Source organism: Fringilla coelebs (assembly GCF_963513975.1).
Source record: "Fringilla coelebs genome assembly, chromosome: 16".
Taxonomy (NCBI): Eukaryota; Metazoa; Chordata; class Aves; order Passeriformes; family Fringillidae; genus Fringilla; species Fringilla coelebs.
The window spans coordinates 13,356,250-13,378,555 of record NC_140042.1 but is presented as its reverse complement, the minus strand read 5'-3'; the positions used below and the strand labels follow the sequence as shown (position 1 = coordinate 13,378,555).

The 22,306-nt window shown below is 40.5% G+C and overlaps 1 protein-coding gene across 4 annotated transcripts in view; it reads left to right on the top strand.

Annotated features, from left to right (window-relative positions):
• Nucleotides 1-22,306, top strand: part of KATNIP (katanin interacting protein) — a 56,313-nt gene that overhangs the window by 17,374 nt on the left and 16,633 nt on the right. For all 4 annotated transcript variants that reach the window (XM_084216480.1, XM_084216482.1, XM_084216481.1 and 1 more), the window contains 8 exons: nt 79-285; nt 4,201-4,341; nt 9,103-9,994; nt 14,219-14,947; nt 15,704-15,912; nt 19,384-19,434; nt 19,519-19,582; nt 21,473-21,650. In XM_084216480.1, coding sequence (XP_084072606.1) covers nt 79-285; nt 4,201-4,341; nt 9,103-9,994; nt 14,219-14,947; nt 15,704-15,912; nt 19,384-19,434; nt 19,519-19,582; nt 21,473-21,650 — 2,471 coding nt within the window. The remainder of the gene's footprint in view (nt 1-78; nt 286-4,200; nt 4,342-9,102; nt 9,995-14,218; nt 14,948-15,703; nt 15,913-19,383; nt 19,435-19,518; nt 19,583-21,472; nt 21,651-22,306) is intronic.

Here is a 22,306-nt window from a genome sequence, read left to right as displayed (position 1 = left end):
AGTTTTGCAGTCTGAACAATCTTTTCTTTCACATTTTATTGGTCACTGCTATTTTTACCATATTTCATTTTGGTCTAGATGACAGCCAGCATGGAAGTACATGATGCCATTTATGTGACCATGGAACTTCTTTCCAACTGGGGGAATCCAACAAACGTGGGCCTGAGCCAGGTGGAATTCTTTGATTTGCACAACCAGAGGATCTTTGTGTCTCCTCATGACGTGGACATTCGAAATGCTGACAACGCAGGGGATTTGTGCTGCCTGGTCAATAACAACTTAAATGTAAGACAGCTTAGTGCTGGATGTTCAAATCTCTCATTATAATATTCCCATAATACTCTATCTCCAGGTTTTTTGTTCAGAAACATTTTGAACCTGACTGCATAACAACTATCTGATAATTAAAAAAACCCTGCAAATATTGCTTCTTATTAACAAAAGCAGCTCTCCTGTTCATGATGTTGGTATTCAGTTACAACTTGGTTTTAGAACTGGAGTAATCCTTGTGGTCTCAAGGTAAAGGAGCTTCACTTCTAATTTTTTTCAGTTGGATAATACAAATTTAAGTAAATTTATAAAGAAAATGTGCCTATTTTCTCTTGTTCCCTTGTTATCTTTTTACCTAGGGAAGAATCATGAAAATATAAGACTGTGTAGGTAGCTTTGACTAAGAGATTAAGAAAAATATATGGCAGGTAAAAGTCTTTCATGGCTCTTGTGTGAGATAGTAAGATGAGGAGATATGAGGTGCTCCAACACTAATGCAAATGGGCAAAAGACAGTGACTGGTGTGAAAGAATTAGCAAATGTCCACAGCCTTTCATACAGCCATAGTTTCATTTGTGCTGCACATCCACTCTGTGCTATTTTTCATGGGCCTATAGAGCAAGGATTCTAGTGAAAAATTAGTATGATTTTAGTGGATGAGGATACTGAAGGACTTAGTCTATTAAAAACATAAATTACAGCTCATTTCATGCTAATGGTGCTTTTCTGCTCTCAAGGTAGATGAGATTTGAAAGAGGACAAAGATGCAGCATTTTGAAATTTAGTTGACACTCCTTATGGAATATTATTTCCAAATATTTTTACTTCAAGCATCTTCCTTACTGTCTCTTGAAAATTGTAGTTGGGATCTCATAAATACCCATTCTCCTTTTTAGGCTGGGCTGGCTGGCAGGTGACACTCAGTAGTAGTGTGGTAGTAGTAGTTGTAGTAGTGACTCTTAGACTCTCTAGATATTTATAAATTATGTAGTGATACATTCATTAAGCCATTATGAACCTGTTACTCTCAGAATTACTCATCCATTTATAGATCTCATTATTCTTAAGAAATGAGGTTTTATATTGCATTGATTAATATATTCCCTTGATTTGTGACTCTGTAATCTCCTCTCTTGAGGCTGCATCCCAGGACAGGGAATTTGCTCTTAGGCTGTGGGTATGGGTGCCTGAACTGTAGATTCCTTCAGAAGGCAGAGCAGCACTTCCAGTTTGTGTACATTTCAGATCGTACAGGAAAGCTTCAGGGTGCATTAAAAACCCAATAAATTAATCAATCTCCAAGCAATGAACATTTTCAACTGAACAAAAACTTGAAATAAAAACTTATTGTGTGGAAAACTCATTTTACCATGGTTAAAACACTTCCATCTTTGATCATTTAGGTGTACTTTTGTCTTTGAGAATACTCTTCTTGAAGATGAGGGATTTTATTTTATTAGTTTATTTATTACCCTTGCAGACTTTTAAGAAGAGCATTTAAACTGCCTCCTTCCTTCTATTTTGTGATGTACTGTAAAAGAAAAATATTCCTGGCAGAATATCTGGTGCTCTCAACTTTTCAGATTAGATAATAGGGAAGGAATTCTTTACTGTGAGGATGGTGAGGCCCTGGCACAGGGTGCCATGAGAAGCTGTGGCTGCCCCTGGGTCCCTGGAAGTGTCCAAAGCCAATTTGGCCAGGAGCAACCTGGGATAGTGGAAGGTGTCCCTGCCCATGGCAGGGGGTTGGAACTGGATGGTTTTTAAGTTTCCTTCCAACCCAAACCATTCTGGGATTCTGTGATAATATTTAATAAGTCTTAGATTAGGTATTTTATTGAAATTGCTTTCTACAAACCTTTTTGGTTCTTATATGCATATAGAGGTCTTTAAAAGCTCAGGATAACAAAGACAGGTAAGTATCTAACAAAGGTGTTTCTTCCCCATGGGGAGCCCTTAGACCTGTGTCATTCCTCTTCACAGTGCTTGAGGTTTCCTTTACTCTCCATCATTTACACCTTCAGTCCCACAAGAAGCAGTGCCAATCTCCCACAAAATCTTAAGATTAAAGGTTTCCACTCTCCTCTTTTTCCTTGGTCCAGTAAAAATATAATTCCTTTTTCTAAACATACCAGGTTCACCCTGGTGGTTCAATTTTTGGGTTAGATTTTTCAGCTCCAAGACAATAACCCCAGGCTCAAGTACCTCTTGTGAAGGCAAAGATGTGACATCATTCTTTGAGATAAAACATGAGAGTCCTCCACAGCCTCTTGAGTTTTGGCATGGATCCTTCAAGGTGCCTTGAATTTCTGGTGTCAGATCTTGGACACCCTCGTGGGGACTGTAACACCTGTGAGGTTGTGTAAGCTCAGCCCTATCAGTCGTTTCCACTGATGAACAAAATGATCTCCATGGCTGCCTCTCACTCAGGACACAACACATCCTGGCTCTGATAAATCTCTGTTTTTTGGAACATCCAGTGCAATTTTACAGAGAAGGCAGTGAGAAGCAGGAGCAGGTGATTTTGGTGCTGAATCAGGTACCCTCCTGTGAAGGCACCTCTGGCTCTCAGTACACACCAGAACTGATTTCTGGGGTTTCAGCTCCTGCCTTGAGAGGTCTGCACATGGATTGCTTATCAGATGTTGTCTGCACTTGGGAAATTGTTTTTAAACTGTTCTTATTCAAACTATGGCTTCAAAAACATGGTGCAGCTTTGAAGTTGACCCTGGAGTTGGGTTCACAGTGATTTGAAGGCTGTCCTTCATTTCTTTGATGTCAAGAGGCTTCATTCTTTTTAAGTAGAAAGGATAGAACCTGTCTGGCACTCTTATGGCTGTTGGTGCTCCAAACTGGTGTTAAACAGAAACAGTCTCCCCAAACTTTTTGAGAGGTTCTGGGGCAGAGACCCATCAGAGTCTGGAGAAATGGAGAGAGGAGCATGGTGAGAAGTGGATCTGTTCATGCTGGCTCTGAGCAGGCTCCAGGGTGCTGTCCTTACCATTGTTAGTCACACAGCTGGAGGACTCGGGAGGAAAGTTGTGTGGTTAACACCTTCAGGAAAAACAGAAACGCTTACTTCAGAGAGAAAGGTGTGGAAAAAGCCTGCCTGTTATCCTATATGTGTGTATCTGTGTACAGTGTGTCCCTGAGAACAGGAGGGGAACTAATTTATCTGCTGCTTTCAGGTCACTGGTATGTTACCTGCATGTGGGTAACACCGGACATCAAATATATCAATATTCAACATTTTGATTCTGAAACTTCCTTCTTTCTGAGCTGCCACATATCCTTTTCTTACATTCTGAACATGTAGAGGTAGCAGTTCTTAAAAATGTCCAGAATTAGGCATTTCTTGGTACTTTAAAATCTCTTGATTTTAAAGTTGTATGCAAAATTCATATTGGGAATTCTGTGATGTCTTAGAAAATTTCCAGTATAGCTCTGAGAAGTAGACCTGTAAGTGAAACTGGGTATCTGCAAATCCTGATTAATATAGAGGCAGGCAGTAAAGTAAAATTCTCTGAGATTCCCCTCCTTAGAGGACGAACCAGAAGAAAAGAAATTGTAAAATGATTGTAGAATGTCCATTGTGCTCAGTGATCCCCCAGAGTGCCAGCAAAGCTGATTAATTTGATAAAAATAAACTGGGCTTGCTCTGCCTGTGCTCTGAGCGTGCAGATGTCTCCCTGGGACAGCAGGCAGCTGACCTTTAGCTCATTGCCAGCTTGTTGGGAGCTGTCTGGCAGGCGGGAGAGTGGGATTTACTCTTGGGAAATGAGGCTGAGGTTTTGCTCTTTACGTAGCACACTTTATGAAACCTTTACTTTTCTAATGGCCTCCTGTGCTGCTGGGGGGGTGGGGAGTTAATTAAAACACCTGCTCCAGGAGAAGGAGCATTAGTGACAGTCTGCTTGTCTGTGTTTTTAGCTCCCCAAGGAAAGCTGCCTTTGGATGTGCCCTTTCCACCCACCTGTCCAACTTTACTTTGTTATCCGCAATCCCACCCGCTCACGTGACTTTGGTATATCCAAGATCAAGATTTGGAATTACAACACAACAACTCCCAGTGTAAGTAGTCTTTTAAGTAGTCTTTTCTCAACTCCTCTGTATATTTGCTCTCGCCTTGCCTAGGGAAATTCAGTGCGATCTTCTTTTTAAAAGCATGAAATAAAAGTAGATACAATTTCCTGTAATAAAACAGGAGCTGTGAGGTGTCCCTGTCTGCTGTGAAATTTGCTTTTGTCTTAATTGTAAGTGCTAACAATGTAGTGATAATGTTTTCGTGGGCACAATGAGCATTTGCTTTCAAAGCTATTAAAGATCACTAAAGACCTAATAAAAGGCTTGCACGTCCTGTCATTAATCCTTTAGTGTGGTGAGAAATAAAGATACAAAGGTAAGTGCATCTCAGTATTCTGGGCTTTCAGCTGTTTAATCACAATGTAAATAAATACGTGTTTAAATATCTGTTTTCTGGTGTCTATAAATATAAACAGGCTGACTGTTGCTCAGTTTGGGGTTTGTCACTTAATTGAGAATCATAAAATGGTTTGGGTTGGAAGGACCTTAAAGATCATCCAGTTCCAGCCCCGCTCCCTGGGCAGGGACAATTAAAAAGTCCACTACTGTGTGCTCATAATAAAACCAGTAATCTACTGTTACAAGAGAGACATATCATGGCAGATGGCAGATGGTCTCTTGTCTGTGTGTTTGAATGTCACCATGAATATTATTCTTGTTTGTACACTGCAGTGTTAAGAAAAAAAAATCTCAGGTACTGGATCAAAGAGGATTTGCTGTCCTGGATTATAAATAAGAAGCTTTATCCCTCTGGTTTTGCTCTCATCCATGTTCTTATATAAGCACATATGGTAATTTATACATATGGAAATGGCCGTGGAAGGGACAGCTTAAAACAAATTTACTACAACATGATTTATAATTCTTTTCCTGGAATTTTAATAGCTTTTCTCACTAAAATGTGGCGTACAGGATGTTCCATCATCATTAGAGTGTGCGAAAGGGCTGCTGTTCTTGGAGGTAATGGTATGATTTGTTACCAAACCTGCTGAATAGAACGCAGGACGCACACAGAAATGTTTGTCTGTGTTTCAAGGCTCTGCTTCTTTAATAACCTGATATAAGGCAACGTGTAAAATCCATTGGGAGTATAATCCTATGGATTTTGGTGGAAATGCAGCAGTTTATCCTTCCTGAAGAAATGTCTCATTATCCTTAACATGAAAGAATAATACAAAGCAGTTCTGCCTTAGTCTGTAATTTGTCACGAGGAAGTTTTGTCTAAGAAGTATAAAACCCCAAAATACAATGAACAATTTTCTTCCTGCTAATGTAAACCCAGAGCCAGATTTCTGTGTGGATTTTGGGAATCATTCTAACTGCCTTCTTTCCTTCAAAAACCACGTAAGTGAGAGATGTCCAAGTACTGCTTCCAAAAATAGGCCAAAAATAAGTCAGGCTGGTACTTTTGTATATTTGAATTTCAGAACTTGAGCCTGGAAGGAGAAAAAAATATGTCTGAAGGAAGCTGTAAAAGTCAGATGACATCATTGTCATAGATTCCTTGATTCATTGAATTACAAGGAAACTCTCAGAGGATGCTCCATCTTGCCTTTATTTACTTCAGATGAGACCTCCAAAAAAGGAGGTGGTTTTTAGTCTGCAGGAAGGGAACAAGTGTAAGGGCAGCCAGCTTTTTTCAAATTTATCTGCAACAGTCAGATATTTTGTAAGTACTTGATACAGCCTTGAAATTGCATGGTTAATGGTGCTATTAAAACTTTTTATAAAGATCCAGTCTAATGTGTGTTGTATGTCTTCACACAACTGGGGATGGAATCAATACCTAAATGCATTAAGGTTTAGGTGCTCTCTAGTTGAATAATTCTCTTCTTCAGGTGGTTCCCTGTGTTTGTTCCTTCTGTGCCTATGTTCCTGTCCATTCTCTTGGGGTTTTTTTTTCAGTGCTGGATTACCCCTGGGGTTCCTGTAAGGATGCAGCAGCTTTCTTCCAGCACAGTCAGTTTTGTAGAAGTATTTTCTTTGGTTCTGGACTTCTTTCTTTTCTACTGCTTCTTTTTCACACTTTTCTGAAAAGTCAGAGAGAAGCAATTTCAGGTCCTCTGTCCAGGAGGAATTCTCAGAAAAGTGCCTCTGGTCTTAGGCTCTGTCCTTTGTGCACAAATATCACAGAAATGGCCAGAAATGCCATCCCCATTTTCTCCTTGGGAGGCACTGTCCCAGCAGACACCCTGGGAGGGCTGAGCGTGCAAGCTGGGAAAGAACATTCAAAGGAACCAGAATTATTTTCACAAAATCATTTTTCTTTCTGACAATGCTCATACCTACTTGTTTGTTCTGAGACATTGTGCCCTTTTAATTACTCTTGCAGCAAGGAAAAGCCCTGCCTTGGCTGAAGCATTGAGTGGTTGTTTACAGGGTGGGATTACTCCTGAGAAAGGGATTTTTCCAGCCTCCTCACGCTTAAGGAGAGCTGAGCAGTGGTACTGGGGAAGCTAAACTGTCAATCTTTTCCACCAGAACAGATCACTAAGCAACTGGAAACTCAGAAGAGGGGTGGGAGGGAATGAAAAAGAGCAGTTCTTAGTCTTGTGCCTGCATATGTTTGTTCTTGGAGTCTCCTGGGATCTGTTCAGATTTTTCCTCCCTGAGGCTCAGTCTGCTCAGGATTTTGGTGCAGATTTTCATTAGCTCTTCTGAGCTGTCAGCTCTTGGAATTCCTGCCCCAGTCCAGTCTGTCTCTGTTATCCCAGAAATACCTGGCTGCTTCATCTTGATACGCTTCAGACCTTCTCTGCTTCCTAAAATACCTATCCCAGGCATTCCAAAGCATCAGAGAACAGTCTCCCACTGACTGGAAAAGCATTTTTGAAGTGAGTGACCCCTTTTTGGGCTTGACTGTCCCTTTTTCAGGGAGAATGAGCTCCATTATCTCACTTTGTAGTGTTTTCTTTGCCTACCTGACCTCCTCTCCTGCTGGTAAGTGCAGTGGGATTCATTTCAAAACATGTTGTTCTTTAGAAGTTGATTTTAATTTAAAAAGATGACATTGACAAATACTTTTCAAATGTACATCTGTATTTTTGTGGTCCCCTTCAGTTTATACCTATTTCCAGGTAAAAATGCAGAACTAAGGGCTGGGTATTCCTAACACCAATAGAGCTGGAATGTTATGGAGAAATGTTCCAGTTATCCCAAATTCAACTGTGAATATTCAATATTTCTAGCATTTAAGGACGACATTGGCAGTTTAGACATATAAAAATTTTAAAAATAGCATTACTGGGACATCCTGATAGTCTTTCTCTTCCCCATCATAATTCCAGGCAAAGCCATGCAGGTAGTTTTCAACAGATGTAATTATTGAAATGTTCTGATCCCCAGTTAGATCAATCTAGCAGTGTCCTCATTCAAGGGGAAAAAATATCCTGTTTTATGGCTGACTGCATCAGCACAGAAATGCAGCACTTTATGATCCTACAGGAGTTCCACAGGCAGCCAGGCCATAATGGCCAATTAAACTGGTTTTACAGCTGCTCACTGGGAACTCAGGGAAGGTTATCTTTTTCCTATCAGGAATGCGTCCTGCATTCCTGCACCCACTCCCCTCCCTCACCTGTAGCTTTCTTGTCATGTCTGCATCTTCTGCTTTTCCTCTGGGTACATCCATATTGCATTTTATTATTGGAAAGGCAGCAGGATGGAAGCTATGAAAACTTGTAAGGCTCAAACAGTGTGTGTTCAGGAGTGAAGAACCAGAGGCTTTCATGCTTGGAAGGGAAGGAGTGATTGGTTTAGTCTGGGAGCAGAGGAAAATGAAAATCAGTATTCAAGGAGAACTGACAGGCTGGAAATGAGCAAGAGGGATGAAACTGAAACTTCTTACTTTCACAAAAAGCTTCTTAGTTTTCACAAAAAGAAGGAAAGAACAGAGAGTCTCTGAAAGACTCCATGAGATGGACAAGTTAGAGAACAGAATGGAGATGGATTGTGTCTCATCTTCTGTATTTTCTTTGAAGATAATGGTATTTTTGTCAAGAGGGAGAAAAGGTTATATTGAAATGGTGAAGAGAATAGAAAGAACATTAGTTCTAACTTCAATGGAATAAAAAAAATCAGGTATTGGTGAGTGCCACAGAGAAGGAGAACATAGAGATAAAGTTGTGAGTGGCAGAATTGTGTCTGAGATGAAGGCCTGCTGTTTAAAAGGCTAGTTAAGTGTTGGAATAGGCTATCAAGGCAGATTAGTTGAAAACTCTTAAAACCAGATTTCCTCACAATGGTGTAGGTTATTTTATATTCTTCAGTGGAAAGAGATGGACTGGATGAATTTTTTTTTCCTAGCTCTGCATTTCTGTAACTCTGTAACTCTTTTTAACTTTGGTGGCTTTGATCTGGGTGGTTGTTCACTGTGAAATGTGTCATGAAAGTGGTGAATCTTAGGGATGAAAAGCAAAATGTGCCTCTGGAATTTATATCCCGATCAAATATAATTGTACTTAATCTGGGCTTTTTCCCTCAAGCTTTTCTAAATAATCAAACCTTGTCAGACAATGTGATAGCAGTGTCTAGCAGGGTTTCCTGTTCTTTAAAAAAAATCTTATCTATTACACAGTGTTTCTTAGTCATTTCAGCTTTAGATTAAAGAGCAGTCAAAAGCACATACTGACACAGGGTTTAATTGTTTTCATCTGTCTATTGATTAAGTGTTCAAATGTCAGAGTCCCAGAGCTGTGATATCTAAAGCTTGAAAGCTTGACTGAATTCTTCATACCTTTATTTTTGTAGGACCTTGATGTTGGAGCAAAGAAGGTGAAGTTGTATGTTGATGAGAACCTTGTATTTGATGGTGAATTAGAGAGAGGCTCTGGAGATCTCCTTGCTGACCAGAACACCACAATTGACCTTACAGATCACAAGCAAGATAGCTCAGCCTCTCCCTCAGCTGAGAGGAAAGAAGGAAATGCACCTGCAGGTCCAGACAAGAAAACAGAGCTACTTTTTAAATGCTCAGAATCAAACAGTGCTTCCCTGAACTGGACAGCTCTGCCAGAAGAAAATCTTCCTGAGCCTAAGATGAACTCAATCAGCTTTACAAAGAAAAATTTGTCTCAGTTAGAGGATGATCTAAAAGTGCCTCCATCTCAAGTTTGCATAAAAGATGCCAAAGAGGAGGAAGCAGCAGTTCCAGAGCACATTCCTTCTGATGATGAGCTTTGTTTGAGTGAGCAAATGGAAAGGTTAACAGGAAGAAAACTGACTGATTCTGCAGGTGGAATTCCTTCTTGGTTACAGTCCTCTTCCCAGGTAACACAGAATAATCCAGTCACTCCCAGTAGGCAGAAGCCTCTGTGGCTTGCTACAGAACAGAATTTCAACTCAAAACTTCAAACACAGCCAGATGAAATCCTGAAAAACTTCTCAGATCTGATAAATGAGGATGTCAAATGTCAGAGGCCTGAACTGGCAAGACCCAATAGTAGAAATGCAACTGGAGATGGGAAATCACAAACGCAGGCCAGAAAGGATGCTGATGTGGACTTGGACATTTTGGAGTCCTTTTCTAACAAAAACTGCTGCACTTTGCAGTACCCTGTGAGTGGAAGGAGAAGTGTCATGTGTGGTAAAAAGCTGGGATTAAACACTACAAATCTTGGAGAAGATGATTCTGCTCTCAAAGGTAAGAGGTCACAATAGCAACCTGAGTCCAAGTGCTGATGTGTTCTCCATTTTGTAAAGGCACAAACTCATTTTAGGTGGAAGGGACCTCTTGAGATACCTGGAAGTTTAGACAGGGCATATTAGTTTGGCTATTTGTGATATTTTCCTCATGAGAATACTCAGTCTGTCTCTTACACCTGATATGAAACACTCTTCAGAAAAATTTACATTCTGATTTAGGGGCTTTTAATTTATTTGGAGCAGCTGGAAGATGAAATTTCAGTAAATTGCATTCTAAAAATTGACAGTCCTGTAGACAGCAAATGTTTGCTAATATCAATTAAAATCTGCAGAGAGATAAAGAAGATTACATCCCAAATTTGCAGAGTTTATTTGTGTAGTAGCTTTGTGTCTTTTTTGGTGAGAATAGATGCTCAATATATTTATTCAGAGTAAATGGAAAATTACCCTTATTTTTCTTCTCCACTCATAATTTTATAAACCTCTCCCTCAGACATCTGGCTTAGTTATGAAGAGTTTTCTAATGAATTTAGCTGTTGTCTGCTCTGTGCTGTTGATTATTCTTGTCCTCCTTCCCCAGACCTCCTGTTGGAGGTGGATCCAGCTTTGTGCAGTTGTGTTCTGCCTCTGGCAGGATCCAGCTGTGTGTCCCCAGGGAGCAGCAGGAGAACTGTGCAACTTCCCAAGTTCCCCTTTATCCCAACATCTGGCAATCCATGGCTAGGAAATTTTCAGAGCATGAGATAATATTTTTGTCTTTAACAAGTGTAAATAACAGAAAAGTAGAATTTCTCACCCACAAGTTCTACTTTGGCTCTCTTTCACCCAGCTTGCCATTGCTTGGGATCTATGTTTGTCTTCCATTTTCAGTTTCAAGCCATGTCACTCTGACTCCTGGGGTTTGGACCCTTCATGCCCCTTCCTTGGCCTTCTGTAATCCTTCAGCATTCAGTATCTTATCTCTAATGAAGAGTTAATACAAGGCCAACGAGACCCAGAGAATTGGAATAAGATGTTACAAAACTACAAATTGAAATTTTGGGGGTGATTGAACATCAAAACAATTTACATGAAAGTGTATCTTGCTGTATATTGAATTTGGGTGTTTACATGCAAGTAAAGGTGACAAGGAACAGCAAATTCACCTAAATGAAGAAGTGACAGTTCAAATTCTACAGCAGGTAGTGCAGGGCTTTTTCAGACAAAGGTAAAATGGTTCTTTCTAAACTTAGAATGTCTGAATTTTTCCTTGTCTGACCCTCTGTGGAGAAAACAGCAATTTCATCAGTGTATCTGAAGTTCTACTTCAAATAAGAGAAAAACAGAGAAGTTTGGAACAGGTGCCACTTGCCCTTCACCCACCCCACTCCCTGCAGCCCCTTTACTGTTTCACACATTTCACAGTATCTGTTACATGAAAACCTTCATGTTGTGAAAACTGTAAATAAACCCCACCTTGAGAAGTTCTGTTCACTTGTGAAAATGGAGATAAATTAGGAATTTCAATGCCAACTACATGACGAGGGTTATAATTTTTCAATGTAAATTTTTTGTGATTTTGCTCAGAGCAGGTTGTCCTGTGGTTCTTAAAGCTCCCAATGTGTTTTAGTCCCTGCAGCCACCCAGCAGATTTTGTTCTCTCTGCTGTGTGTGCAGGGTAAAGCCATCTTCAAATGGAGCTGAGAGAGCTTTAACAACAGGAAAACCTTTGAAGTGTTTCCCTGAGAGTGCTGGATTTTAATTGGCCTGGGGCTGGGAGAAGGGCAGTGGAGGGTGGGACAAAGGGAAGGCTCAGAGGCTCCTGTGGATGTCACAGCGTGGCTTTGGTCACTAAATGCTTCACAAGAACAACAGGAATTAGTAACAGCACGTACAGGCTTGGCTTGAGTTAATGTTGCTATAAAAACATCAATTTTTCTTTGATAACCAGTTTAATGTGCAAAGGAAATGGTGGGAGCAAGCTGATAAAATTTGCAAATAACATATAATTTGGTTTATTATGAGTTAAGGAGATTGAAGAACTGCACACAACGATGAACTTGAGGACTGGAGCAATGGAATGCAATTCAGTAAAATGCTTGCAGGCTCATCTGGGGACTAATAACCAAAAATTAAGTTGTAAGCTGAGTAATCATCAATTGCAAATGACCAAGGAAGAGAAGACTCACGGTTGAGTAGCTGATGGCAGATTGACTGAAATGCTGGTGTGAGCAGTGATTGTAGCAGTGCACTCCCAGGATGGATCAGCAGAGGCATTTTGGGTTCTTGGGAAACCTCAATATCTCCACACAGGCACTTGTGAGACCTCACTTGGAAAACTGCAGCTCTGATCATCCATTTTCAGGAAAGCTGATTACCAAGTGGAACAGATACAGAGGAGAGCTTTTAGAATGATTTGGGAAATGAAGCATGTGATTGCAGCATGGAAATATGATTGCTGTTTATAACTGCAGGGAGTAAAAAAAGACATTAACACAACAGAGGGAGAAGAAAGGTGTTTTTTTCTATGTAGTCTTGCCCCAAAATGGACTTTTCTAAAGTTTTGAGAGGAATTGTGTGTGGCCATCAGAAGATGAATTGGTTGTTCAGGACACTCCTGAACTCACAGAGGAGTTGGATGTTTGAGGTGTCATTAATAAATAATGAATTTTAGATTCTTAAAAGAAAAAAGGCACACCCTGTAAGCCCTCAGCCATTGGTATCTACTTTTGGGCCACCTCTGCTTTCCTTTCAGAGCTCCACTTCTCTTGTTACCACTCTTTAAAGTAGCTCACAAACCTTTTAAATTCCCCTTGCACTGCCCTAGAGGGGCTTCAGGATTGTAACCTCTGGACTGTTGGAAGTATTTCATGTTTGAAAAGAAAAGGGAAAAACCCTCCCAAACTAGGAAAGTCAGTGGATGTTAAATACTCCTCTGTACTCTGCCCATCCTGAAATTTTCAAGCTTTGACATTTTCTGGGGGTAAATATTTGTACAGTGCCTTGTCCAGGTGAATTGTGAGGCTCTGGGATGCATTGCTGGGGATCATCCACCTCTTGGTAATGGTGTGAGCAAAAAAGTGACTTGAAAATGTCTGATGTTCTCTGAAATATGAGCCTTTTCTTCATGTCTGCATTTTCCTTGTGGTGTAAGCAGGAGTGCCAGGTTGGTCTCCAGCCTTTCATTCTGGGAGACAACCCTTTTCCAGGTAGTTTCCCATCTGCTTTCAAATTCTTAATTTTATCTCACGTGTCCCCACTGTAAGTGGTGATTTGCCATGGATAGATTAGCAACATTGTCTCTTTCCAGTATTTCCAAAAACACAGTTAAAAGTTAGTCTTAAGCAGTCTTTTGGGAAAATTTTGTTTTGCATTTCACAGCAATTGGCATTTATTCTTGATAACCATTTGCTTTAGTATCCACCCAAGGACACTGTACAGAAGTAAAATCTGGCCCACGGGCCTGTAATTCTTCAGTACTCCACTTCCTTTTCTTCATTTATTTGAAGAAAATACAAGAGTGACTGCTTTATTGAAAACCTTGGTTATTATCTGCTCTTAATTGCTTTGAGATGGAAATGAAGCAGTTCCCCAGTGCAGCCACAAGGAGAAGATGCTTTGCTCCCACTGGGCCCCTCTGATTTGTTGCCCTCCCATTGTTGCATTCCCACTGGATATCTTGTAATTATTCTCTTTCTACATCTCACACGTGCTGAAAAATAGGAAAAATATTTGGACATTGTCTGCCTAGAATGCAATGCTCATCTCATCCTCCCTGCTTGCTGAACCTACTCCTTTTCCCACCACTTTTCTTTATACACCCGTGGCTCATTTTGAGAGGAAGAACCAGCTTTGCTCTGTAATGCTTTACATTAACCAGTTCAGCCATTTCCAGCTGTATGAACACAAGATTTAAAATCTTGTGACAACCACACAAGAAGTATTACTGAGCAAAAATCCCAATTTCTTTAAGTGCTGAGGCAAGAATTCACAGCTTCAAACTAAGCTGCAGTTTGTACCATAGCAGGAGTTCTGCTCCTCCATAGGTAAAAGTGATTTTGTTCATTGTGTTTGAGTGGGGAAGGGAAACTGGGACACGTGGCCTTTGTGACAGAAATGCAGAATAAAAGTGCTGCTGTCAGAGAATTTCCCAGTGAGGGACACGACATCATTCTGCAGAGTCAGTGCTGGAGTGGTTTGCTCCCTGTTTGTTCATTAAATGCCTTTGTAATGTTGTTTTCAGATGAAGACTTTCCTCTCAAGGACGTAGCAACCTCTAGAATGAAGTGGTGCAGTGAGCAAGAACACACTCTGCAGGAGTCCTGGAACTCCTTGGTGAAATTTAATTATTCCCACCGTGGTCGGATCTCGAACATGGATTTTCAAGGGGATATTTTTGATGAGTTCCTCCATCAGCAGAAAATCAACCGGCCTGCAGAACATCAGAGAAAAGAGGGACTACAAACACTACCAAAGAAGCAAGAGGAAGAAAATTCTGTGGAGATCCAGGATGGAAATGATTTTAAAATCCCAGTTTTACCTTATGGGCAGCACTTGGTGATAGACATCCGAACAACGTGGGGAGACAGACACTATGTTGGTCTGAATGGAATTGAAATTTTCAGTTCTAAAGGAGAGCCTGTTCAGATTGCAAAAATAACAGCTGAACCCCCTGACATAAATATTTTACCAGCATATGGAAACGATCCCAGGATAGTAACCAACCTGATAGATGGGGTGAATCGGACCCAGGATGATATGCACCTCTGGCTGGCACCATTCACCCCTGGAAAAGCTCACTTTGTCTTCATTGACTTTGTGGATTCCTGTCAGGTAGCCATGATTAGGATCTGGAATTACAATAAATCCCGAATCCACTCCTTCCGAGGTGTGAAAGACATCATCATGGTGCTGGATGAGCAGTGCATCTTTAAAGGAGAGATTGCCAAAGCCTCAGGAACCTTGTCTGGAGGTAGGCTATCATTTCTGATTTTCCTGGTGGAAACAGCAGTATAATACAGACAAAATACATTTAGCTTGTTTGTTATCATTTTCCACTTCAAAGCAAGCTGGCACTTTGTCTGGTGTTTAATTTAAAAACATAATGCAAAGCCCATTAATGCATTCTTCACTGATACTGGGGATTTTAGCAGCATACGGAGCTAATCTCCATTTTTAACCATGTCTTAGCAACCAGTCTGTGTTTCAGTCCCATCAGATAGGCACTAGAAATTTCAAAGTTGCAGTTTTTTGCTTGTTTTCACATACATGGTCTTTTGGAAAAGGTGATTGGAAAGCTTTTTTTCCTATTTTCTTTTCTGTGTATCTGAAATCGGACTGAATTCTCTAGTGAATTCTCTAATTTTCCATTGAATTTCCATCAGAGAAATGGAATTTCCATTGAAATGAGTGACCATTAGAGAAATTGTCCAGAGAGTTTCTGGACAGCCCAAAAGCTTCAGGAGCAGATCCTGGTCTTTTGACAAGAGTTTTCATAAGGGTGTTAGAGAATGAAATTCTCTAATTTTCCATCTGAATTCTCTAATTTTCCATTGTGCAGTATAAGTTTGAGAGTGAAACACTATTTATAGCCATAGTATCAATTAGCCATATATTATCTTTTAACACTGCTGCAAATTAAATGCAAAGAAGGACCAAAAATAATTTTTCTCATTTTTTATTTTCTTTTCGCGTTATTTCTCCATTTAATTCTGCGTGTTGCCTTCAGCTCCAGAGCACTTTGGGGACACAATATTGTTCACTACTGATGAGGATATTCTTGAAGCCATTTACTACTATGATGAGACCTATGATGGAGAAATGGGAGATTCCAGCTCCCTGAGATATGAGGAAGAGCTGAAGAGGCCAACAACAGCAGACAGGGAGGGAGATGAGAGACCTTTTACACAAGCAGGGTTGAGAACACAGGAGCAACAGGTGGGGGCCTCTATGTTTAAAACTCTATAAATGTCTGTTTGAAATATAGAAGTAATAGCCACATTTCCAGGCTGGAATAAAACTGCAGAAGAACTAACACAATTATTACTATTTTAAAGATTTTTTTTTTCACCAGATCAATAATTTATGCTATTTTTTTAAAGCCCTAAAGCTCCTCCAAATTGTGGTTTCCTTGATTAATTAATAAGCTTATTTCTTTACTTACTTGGACAGAGACTAGGGGGAGTTCTTTATGATTTGGGTACTCCTGAAGGTTTCTGGTCTGTCAGTGATTTTTCCCACACAGCTACTTCTGTCATGAGTAGCTGCCCTCCCTGGCACTCCAAACTAAAGATTTTTCCATATTTTCTGTTTCTTCCTTCACAAATCAAGGACTTTAAACAAGAAGGGTCTCTTCCTCTCAACCCTCCCCTTATTTTTCCTCTTTTTTTGACTATCATCATCACAGGTTTGGGTGCATTTTGCATCATAAAACCTCCTCTTTTCTAGTCCATGCAGAAGGTATTTCCCTCCTTGGAGGAAGGCTGTGTTTCCAAGCACTTGAGCTCTTTCTTGCCTTATGCCATTCCAGCCCAGCAGTTCAGTCTTTGCTTTGTCTGAGCAAAGGATTTTCTCAAGATGGTTGTGTGGCAGTCTTTGACCAGTTTTCCTTAAAATTTTCTGCTATCTCAGAATCGTCCTGAGCACCCTCTGTTGCATCAGTGAGGTTGTCTTTTCCTAGGGTTCACACTCTTGCTGGTGAGTGTGTCAGGAGATCCAAAGCTGAATCAATCCAAATTCAGGCTGCTCCAGCCAAGATCTTCCCAGGGCTGTGTGGTTCCTAATGAGCCTCCTGTGGCTGCCAAACCTTCCCCTTCTGTCTTGTCCTCTTTTTCTTGTGGCTCACAAGACAAAAGGAGATCAATGGTGTTGGAATCTGATCTCAGTCATAAGACCACGAGTCAGTGGCTTTAACCCTTGGACTTCTGCAGGAATTTTGATCCCATCTTTGCATGCAGTAGCTGAAACTGCTCAGAACCTTGCACAGGGCAGGGTTTCATGAAGACAAACTGAAGCTGACCTTTCTTTTCCTGATCACCTGTTTATTGTGAGCATTCACCAGGACCTCTCCCATGGCAGAAGCTTGGCCCTGGACTGTGTGATCCTTGCTCAGACACAGGCCCTGCCTTTCATTTTGCTGCTCAGCTCTGATGCCCTTCACACCCTGTTGTACCTCTGAAACTGCTGTGTCAGCAGGGGAATAACAAAAGCTGTTGTGACTGAGCCATTGATCTCCCTGTCACTGGGTGTTTGCTGGTACCATCAGGATTTCTTAGGAGGATGTTTATGCTACCAGAATGATAGTGATCCACTGCACAATTTGTCTTCCCCAGAAGACATTGTCAGACCAGTATTGACCAGTTAGAGCAGCCCTGCTGTTGTTCATTCCTCTTTATTCCCTGTTCCACATTCAGTAGATGAAATGGTGTGTTTTACTAAATACTTTCCAAAAGCTCTTACAGAAGTGTCTTACTTCTCTGTCAGTTTATCCATGGCTATCTGTCTGTCCATGAATTCAGGAATCCTTAACATGTTGATTTTGCAGATCAGACCTGTGGCTACTGCACTTGATCCAGCTCTGGGGACAGTAGTGGCTGCAGAGAGAGAAAGAAAGAACAGCACAAACACAGAGTGCTGTTTCTCTGAAACACTCATTCAGCCCTTAGAAATGTGTCTCACAAGGACTTTTTAACTTAACCTCTGTGTTTAATATCCTGCCACAGATTTTTATTGCATTAATTCATCCACCAGCTTTTCGAACCCACGTGCGCTTTTAAAATTTAAAGTGCTCCGTGGCAAATTTCCCAGCTGAACCTACATGACACAAAGAACCTCCTTCTGTTTGTTGTTAGCTTCATTTAATGTTCTCTGGGTTTTGTGTTGGAAGAAACGAAACAATTATTCCCCACTCCCTTCTTCAAGCCACTGAAGAGATTTATACCCCTGTGTTAGTCTTCTAAATCTTTTCCAAATGGTTGCTCCTAGGAAGGTGTTGAACATTTGGTCAGGTGTAAGATCATGGTAATACTTTCTACTTTTTATTGCTTTTCCAATAACTCCTGTATTATGGTGGTGTTTTGTTTTAGCCATAAGAATCTAAGAACACAAGGAGGACAATGCCCACTAGCAGAAGTAGTTAAAATAGTAGAAAATGAGAAAGAAAATCTATTTGGCATCACTGGAATGGAATCATCAGGAAGGGATCTGAGTAGATAAGAAAGGGAGAAAAAAGGTGGTAAGGTGCCTTGGCACAAAATGTTCATGCCCTGCTAGGGAGAGCATTATTTTGCAATCAGTAAACCCAGTGTCCAGGGGTTTTGATTTTCAGTAAAGCTGCAAATTTTAATTCCCAGGCTGGTGTTTTGGAATTGTTGTGATGAACAAAACTGGCTTGTGAGAGAGGTACCCCCAGTGGGAGGGATTTTCCGCTGTGTAGGTTCTGTGGGTTTATTTCAGAGCCCATTTCTTGTTCAGTCTCACCTGAATTACTTTGATTCCCCCAGGGACATTTGCTGCCACATGGAGGATATTGCAGTCTGGGAGCCCATGAGATCCTGGGGATCAGTGCTTAAATTGCAGGGATCTAATGGAACAAGGAGACAAGTGTTGACAAGTCTTTATTTATTTTACTTAGACACAGTGTAGATCCATTTGATGTATTGTGGCTGACAGGAAGTTTATTTCTAATGATGAATTAAAGAGAAAGAGTCTGGACTTCTAATTTCCTGTTTGGCCTTTTGACTACTAATGAGGATTGAGCTGATGTTTATATAGAGCTACTTATAAAAATGCCAAGATTTCATTCTAATCTACTATTATTTATTTTGGAGCCAATACTGGTATATGTAAAGTTAAGACTGTTTTCTCTGTTTTACATTTGTCTGCAGAGAACAGAATTTGCCATTTTATCCCACTTACTCAGTGAAGTGAATTCTACCTGCAATCCTTTGCCATTTTTGTCTTTACTACCCTGATTGCCCCAGTGTGATCAGCAAATTTTGTCATCTGTTTCTTCACTTTTCTGAACAGCATAGGCAATTTTTAATTAGCATTGCTAGAGCACAAGCACAAGCTTTTGGACAAGTTTGCTTGTTTGTTCTGCCTCTTAATTCCTGAGAAGAAATTGTGGTGGCACTCTCTGGTCTTGAGTTCCTTCCAGACTCCTTGTGTCTGCAACAGATTTGCAACATATTGCAAATACAGCATATTATCACTTGCTGATGGCAGTCAGCAGGGAAATAAGTGTTATTTAAGGATTTCAGCCTCTTTGAGAAGAGGTAGCTCACACTATGGAGTCTCCCATTTCACATTTCTATATGCACTATGCTAAAACCCTGCCCTAATAGTCTGGGCTTTCTAAGGACCCACCTGATATTCTACATTTTGGGTCATGTTTTCCATTTTTTGCAGGACAGCCTGGGTGGAGAGGCAGAGGGGAGATTGATATGCAAAAAGAAACAGGTACAAATATAACTTTTTTACAAATATAGACTTTATAAGCAGTCATTGTAAGTGTAATACTGAACCTGTTCCTTGACTTTATAGGTTCAAGAGCCAGACCCTATCTCTGAATGCATACCAAAGGAAACAGGAATATTTACTGGAAAATGTAAGTTCTTACATTTGCTTCTTGCTCTACCAGCCTTCCCCTAAACATTTTATCAAGGATGATCTGATTTGTCAGAGCTGTACAGCACTTTGTGACAGATGCCAGGTCTAGAATAAAGAAGAGAATTGAATATTTAAGGCAGAAGCTTTGTTTGCTATGGCATTTACAACATTATATTGTAACAGTTGGCTTTTAATCTCAGAAAAATAACATTAGCCATTTGCCTAGTCCCTGAATGGGATTTCTAATAGCTGTGTCCCTTACCCAGTAATTCTCTCCCAATCCTTTGTATTTGTGTAGACTGACTGAATTTTTTAGATTGGATTGACAACAGAAACCCTAGAGTAAAGCTAGATCAGAGTGTTATATCCCTGCTTAAGTGCCTGATTTATTATCCTGTACCAAACCAGCTCTCTGTGGGCCTTTCAGCTCTTGCCCAGAGAGTTTCTGGATAGTCCAAAAGCTTCAGGAGCACTTCCTGGTCCTCTGACAAGAGTTTCCAGCAGGGTGTTAGGTAATTATTTTCACCCTGAGAGCAATCCAACACTGGATTGAGAGGATTTGGAATCTGCCAGCCTTGGAGCCAGGAAAACATTCCCTGGATGAGCTCCTGAGAGCCTTGATGCTGGACTTGTTCTGAGCTTGGAGCTGGATTAACACCCCCAGAGGTCCCTTTTCCCTGTGTCATCCTCAGGTTGGAATCCTAAACTCTGGGGAATACTAAATCTGTGTGGATGGCTGCTTCAGTGCAGCTTTGCACTGCAGAACAGACTGGTTCTGCTCCTGCCTGCTTGTACCCTGAGCACCTTTAGTCCCAGCACTGGCCTTGGGACTGGTGTCTGCTCTCAGTGCAGCCAGAGCTCCAGATTTGTCAGCTGACAGCTGTTTATTTCTTTGTGTCCCTGCAAATGCTGATGAAATCTTAGTCCCAAGTGAATCTCTGTGTGTATCAAGACTTGCTCTGGGTTTTTAGGGCTAACTGAGCTGGGTGGTTTAAGAGGTTTAATGCTTGTTTGTTTTACAAACATAAGTTCTGACTACAGGTGCTTCTTTAGACATTACCCAACCTGATTATTTGTGGGTTTCTGCAGTGTGTGAAATGAAAGGTATTTTTAATTTACAGGGATGGATTTTTGTGGAACCTGATCAGATTGGAATTTTACTTGTTATATCTGTACATGCTATTTCTGTCTTTTCAGTAAGCCATAAAACAGGTGGAAGAGGAGATTCACATTCAGCCTTTTGTCCATCCAGCTTTTTTGTCCTGTTTATTTGCTGGAGATGCAACCTAATCGATATTTGTGCTTTTCACTGATGCTGTCCCTTGAAAATGCTTCCATGTGTCCAGTTCTGATGTGAAGAAAATAACTTTAAAACATTAGTAAACCAAGTTTTTTTCTTTGCTTTAACTGTGAGTAGGTGTTTTCTAAAAATGTATGGATTTCTGAGAGGCTGGATTCAAATGAATCTATACAGTCATTTAGCTGGTGAAAGATGATGGATAGACTTCAGACTAATGGGTCTTCTCTGCATCTGCATAATCACAAAATCTGTCATGTAACTGCTTAAATGTGGCACTGGCTGGCTGGCAGGGTGCAGTCCCAGTAATGAGGCACTTGGGAACGTGCTTGATCAGCAGTTGTGGGATTTCAAGTGAACAAGGTGTTGGTGGCACATTAAAGGACTCTGACACAGATTAAAAGAAGCTGCTGTTACATGGAGGTGGACAAACAGAGAGCAGGAGAAATCCAATTCCAGCACATAAAGTGATTTAATCTATACAAAATATCCATGCTGCTAATCACTGGGATTTGCACTCGTGTTTCCATTGGCTCATCACTACAAACCAGTAAGTTTAGAGAGGCATTAAATCTATTTTCCTTTATGTAGGCCTGCAACTGAACTTCACCATGACCTGGGGAGACTCTCATTACCTGGGGCTGACAGGACTTGAAGTGATAGGAAAGGATGGTCAAGCATTAAAAATCAATGCAGAACAGATTTCTGCTTCACCCCAAGACTTAAATGATCTTCCAGATAACACAGGAGATTCCAGAACATTAGAAAAGTAAGTAACCAAAGGCTTGGGATGCATTTTTACATCAGATTTTCTGAAGTTGACACATTTCTATAAACTTATGTTAACACATGTTAATGTGAACATGATTTTTATCCCATCACTGCTCATTCTTGGAATTCACAGGCTGTCCAGGAACAGCTTGTTGTAGAAACATGAATGAGATGTTTCCAAAAGATGGTGTTTGAGCTGGGAGATGAGAACATGCCTGGTTGGTATTTCTGCCAAGGACTTTCCAGGAAGGAATGTGGGTGTTCTGTAGCATCTGTCTGTGCACATTGAGTGATATTTATGCAGGATTTCTGGATAATTTCAAGGAAAAATTGCACGTTAGCAAAGAGTGAGGATGTGTTGTGGAATTGCACGAATAGGTGCCAATCTTTTGGCCAATTTGCAACACTTTTTTTTTGGCAAATCTAATGAAGTTTTATTCATTGACAAGTATATTTTCTCAGATTAACTTGTGCATCTAAATGGCAGCAGTATAGAAATGATAGGCTGTAGATCTGGAGAGGACTTGGCATTTTGGATGTTATTGAAGCTGCATCCTGTTGTTTGTGAGTCATCTCTCCATTTTAAAGGGTATTTTTGGTTGTAATCCTGTCTTGCTGGCATGTTTATGGGCTGTGACCAGGTTTATGAATTAG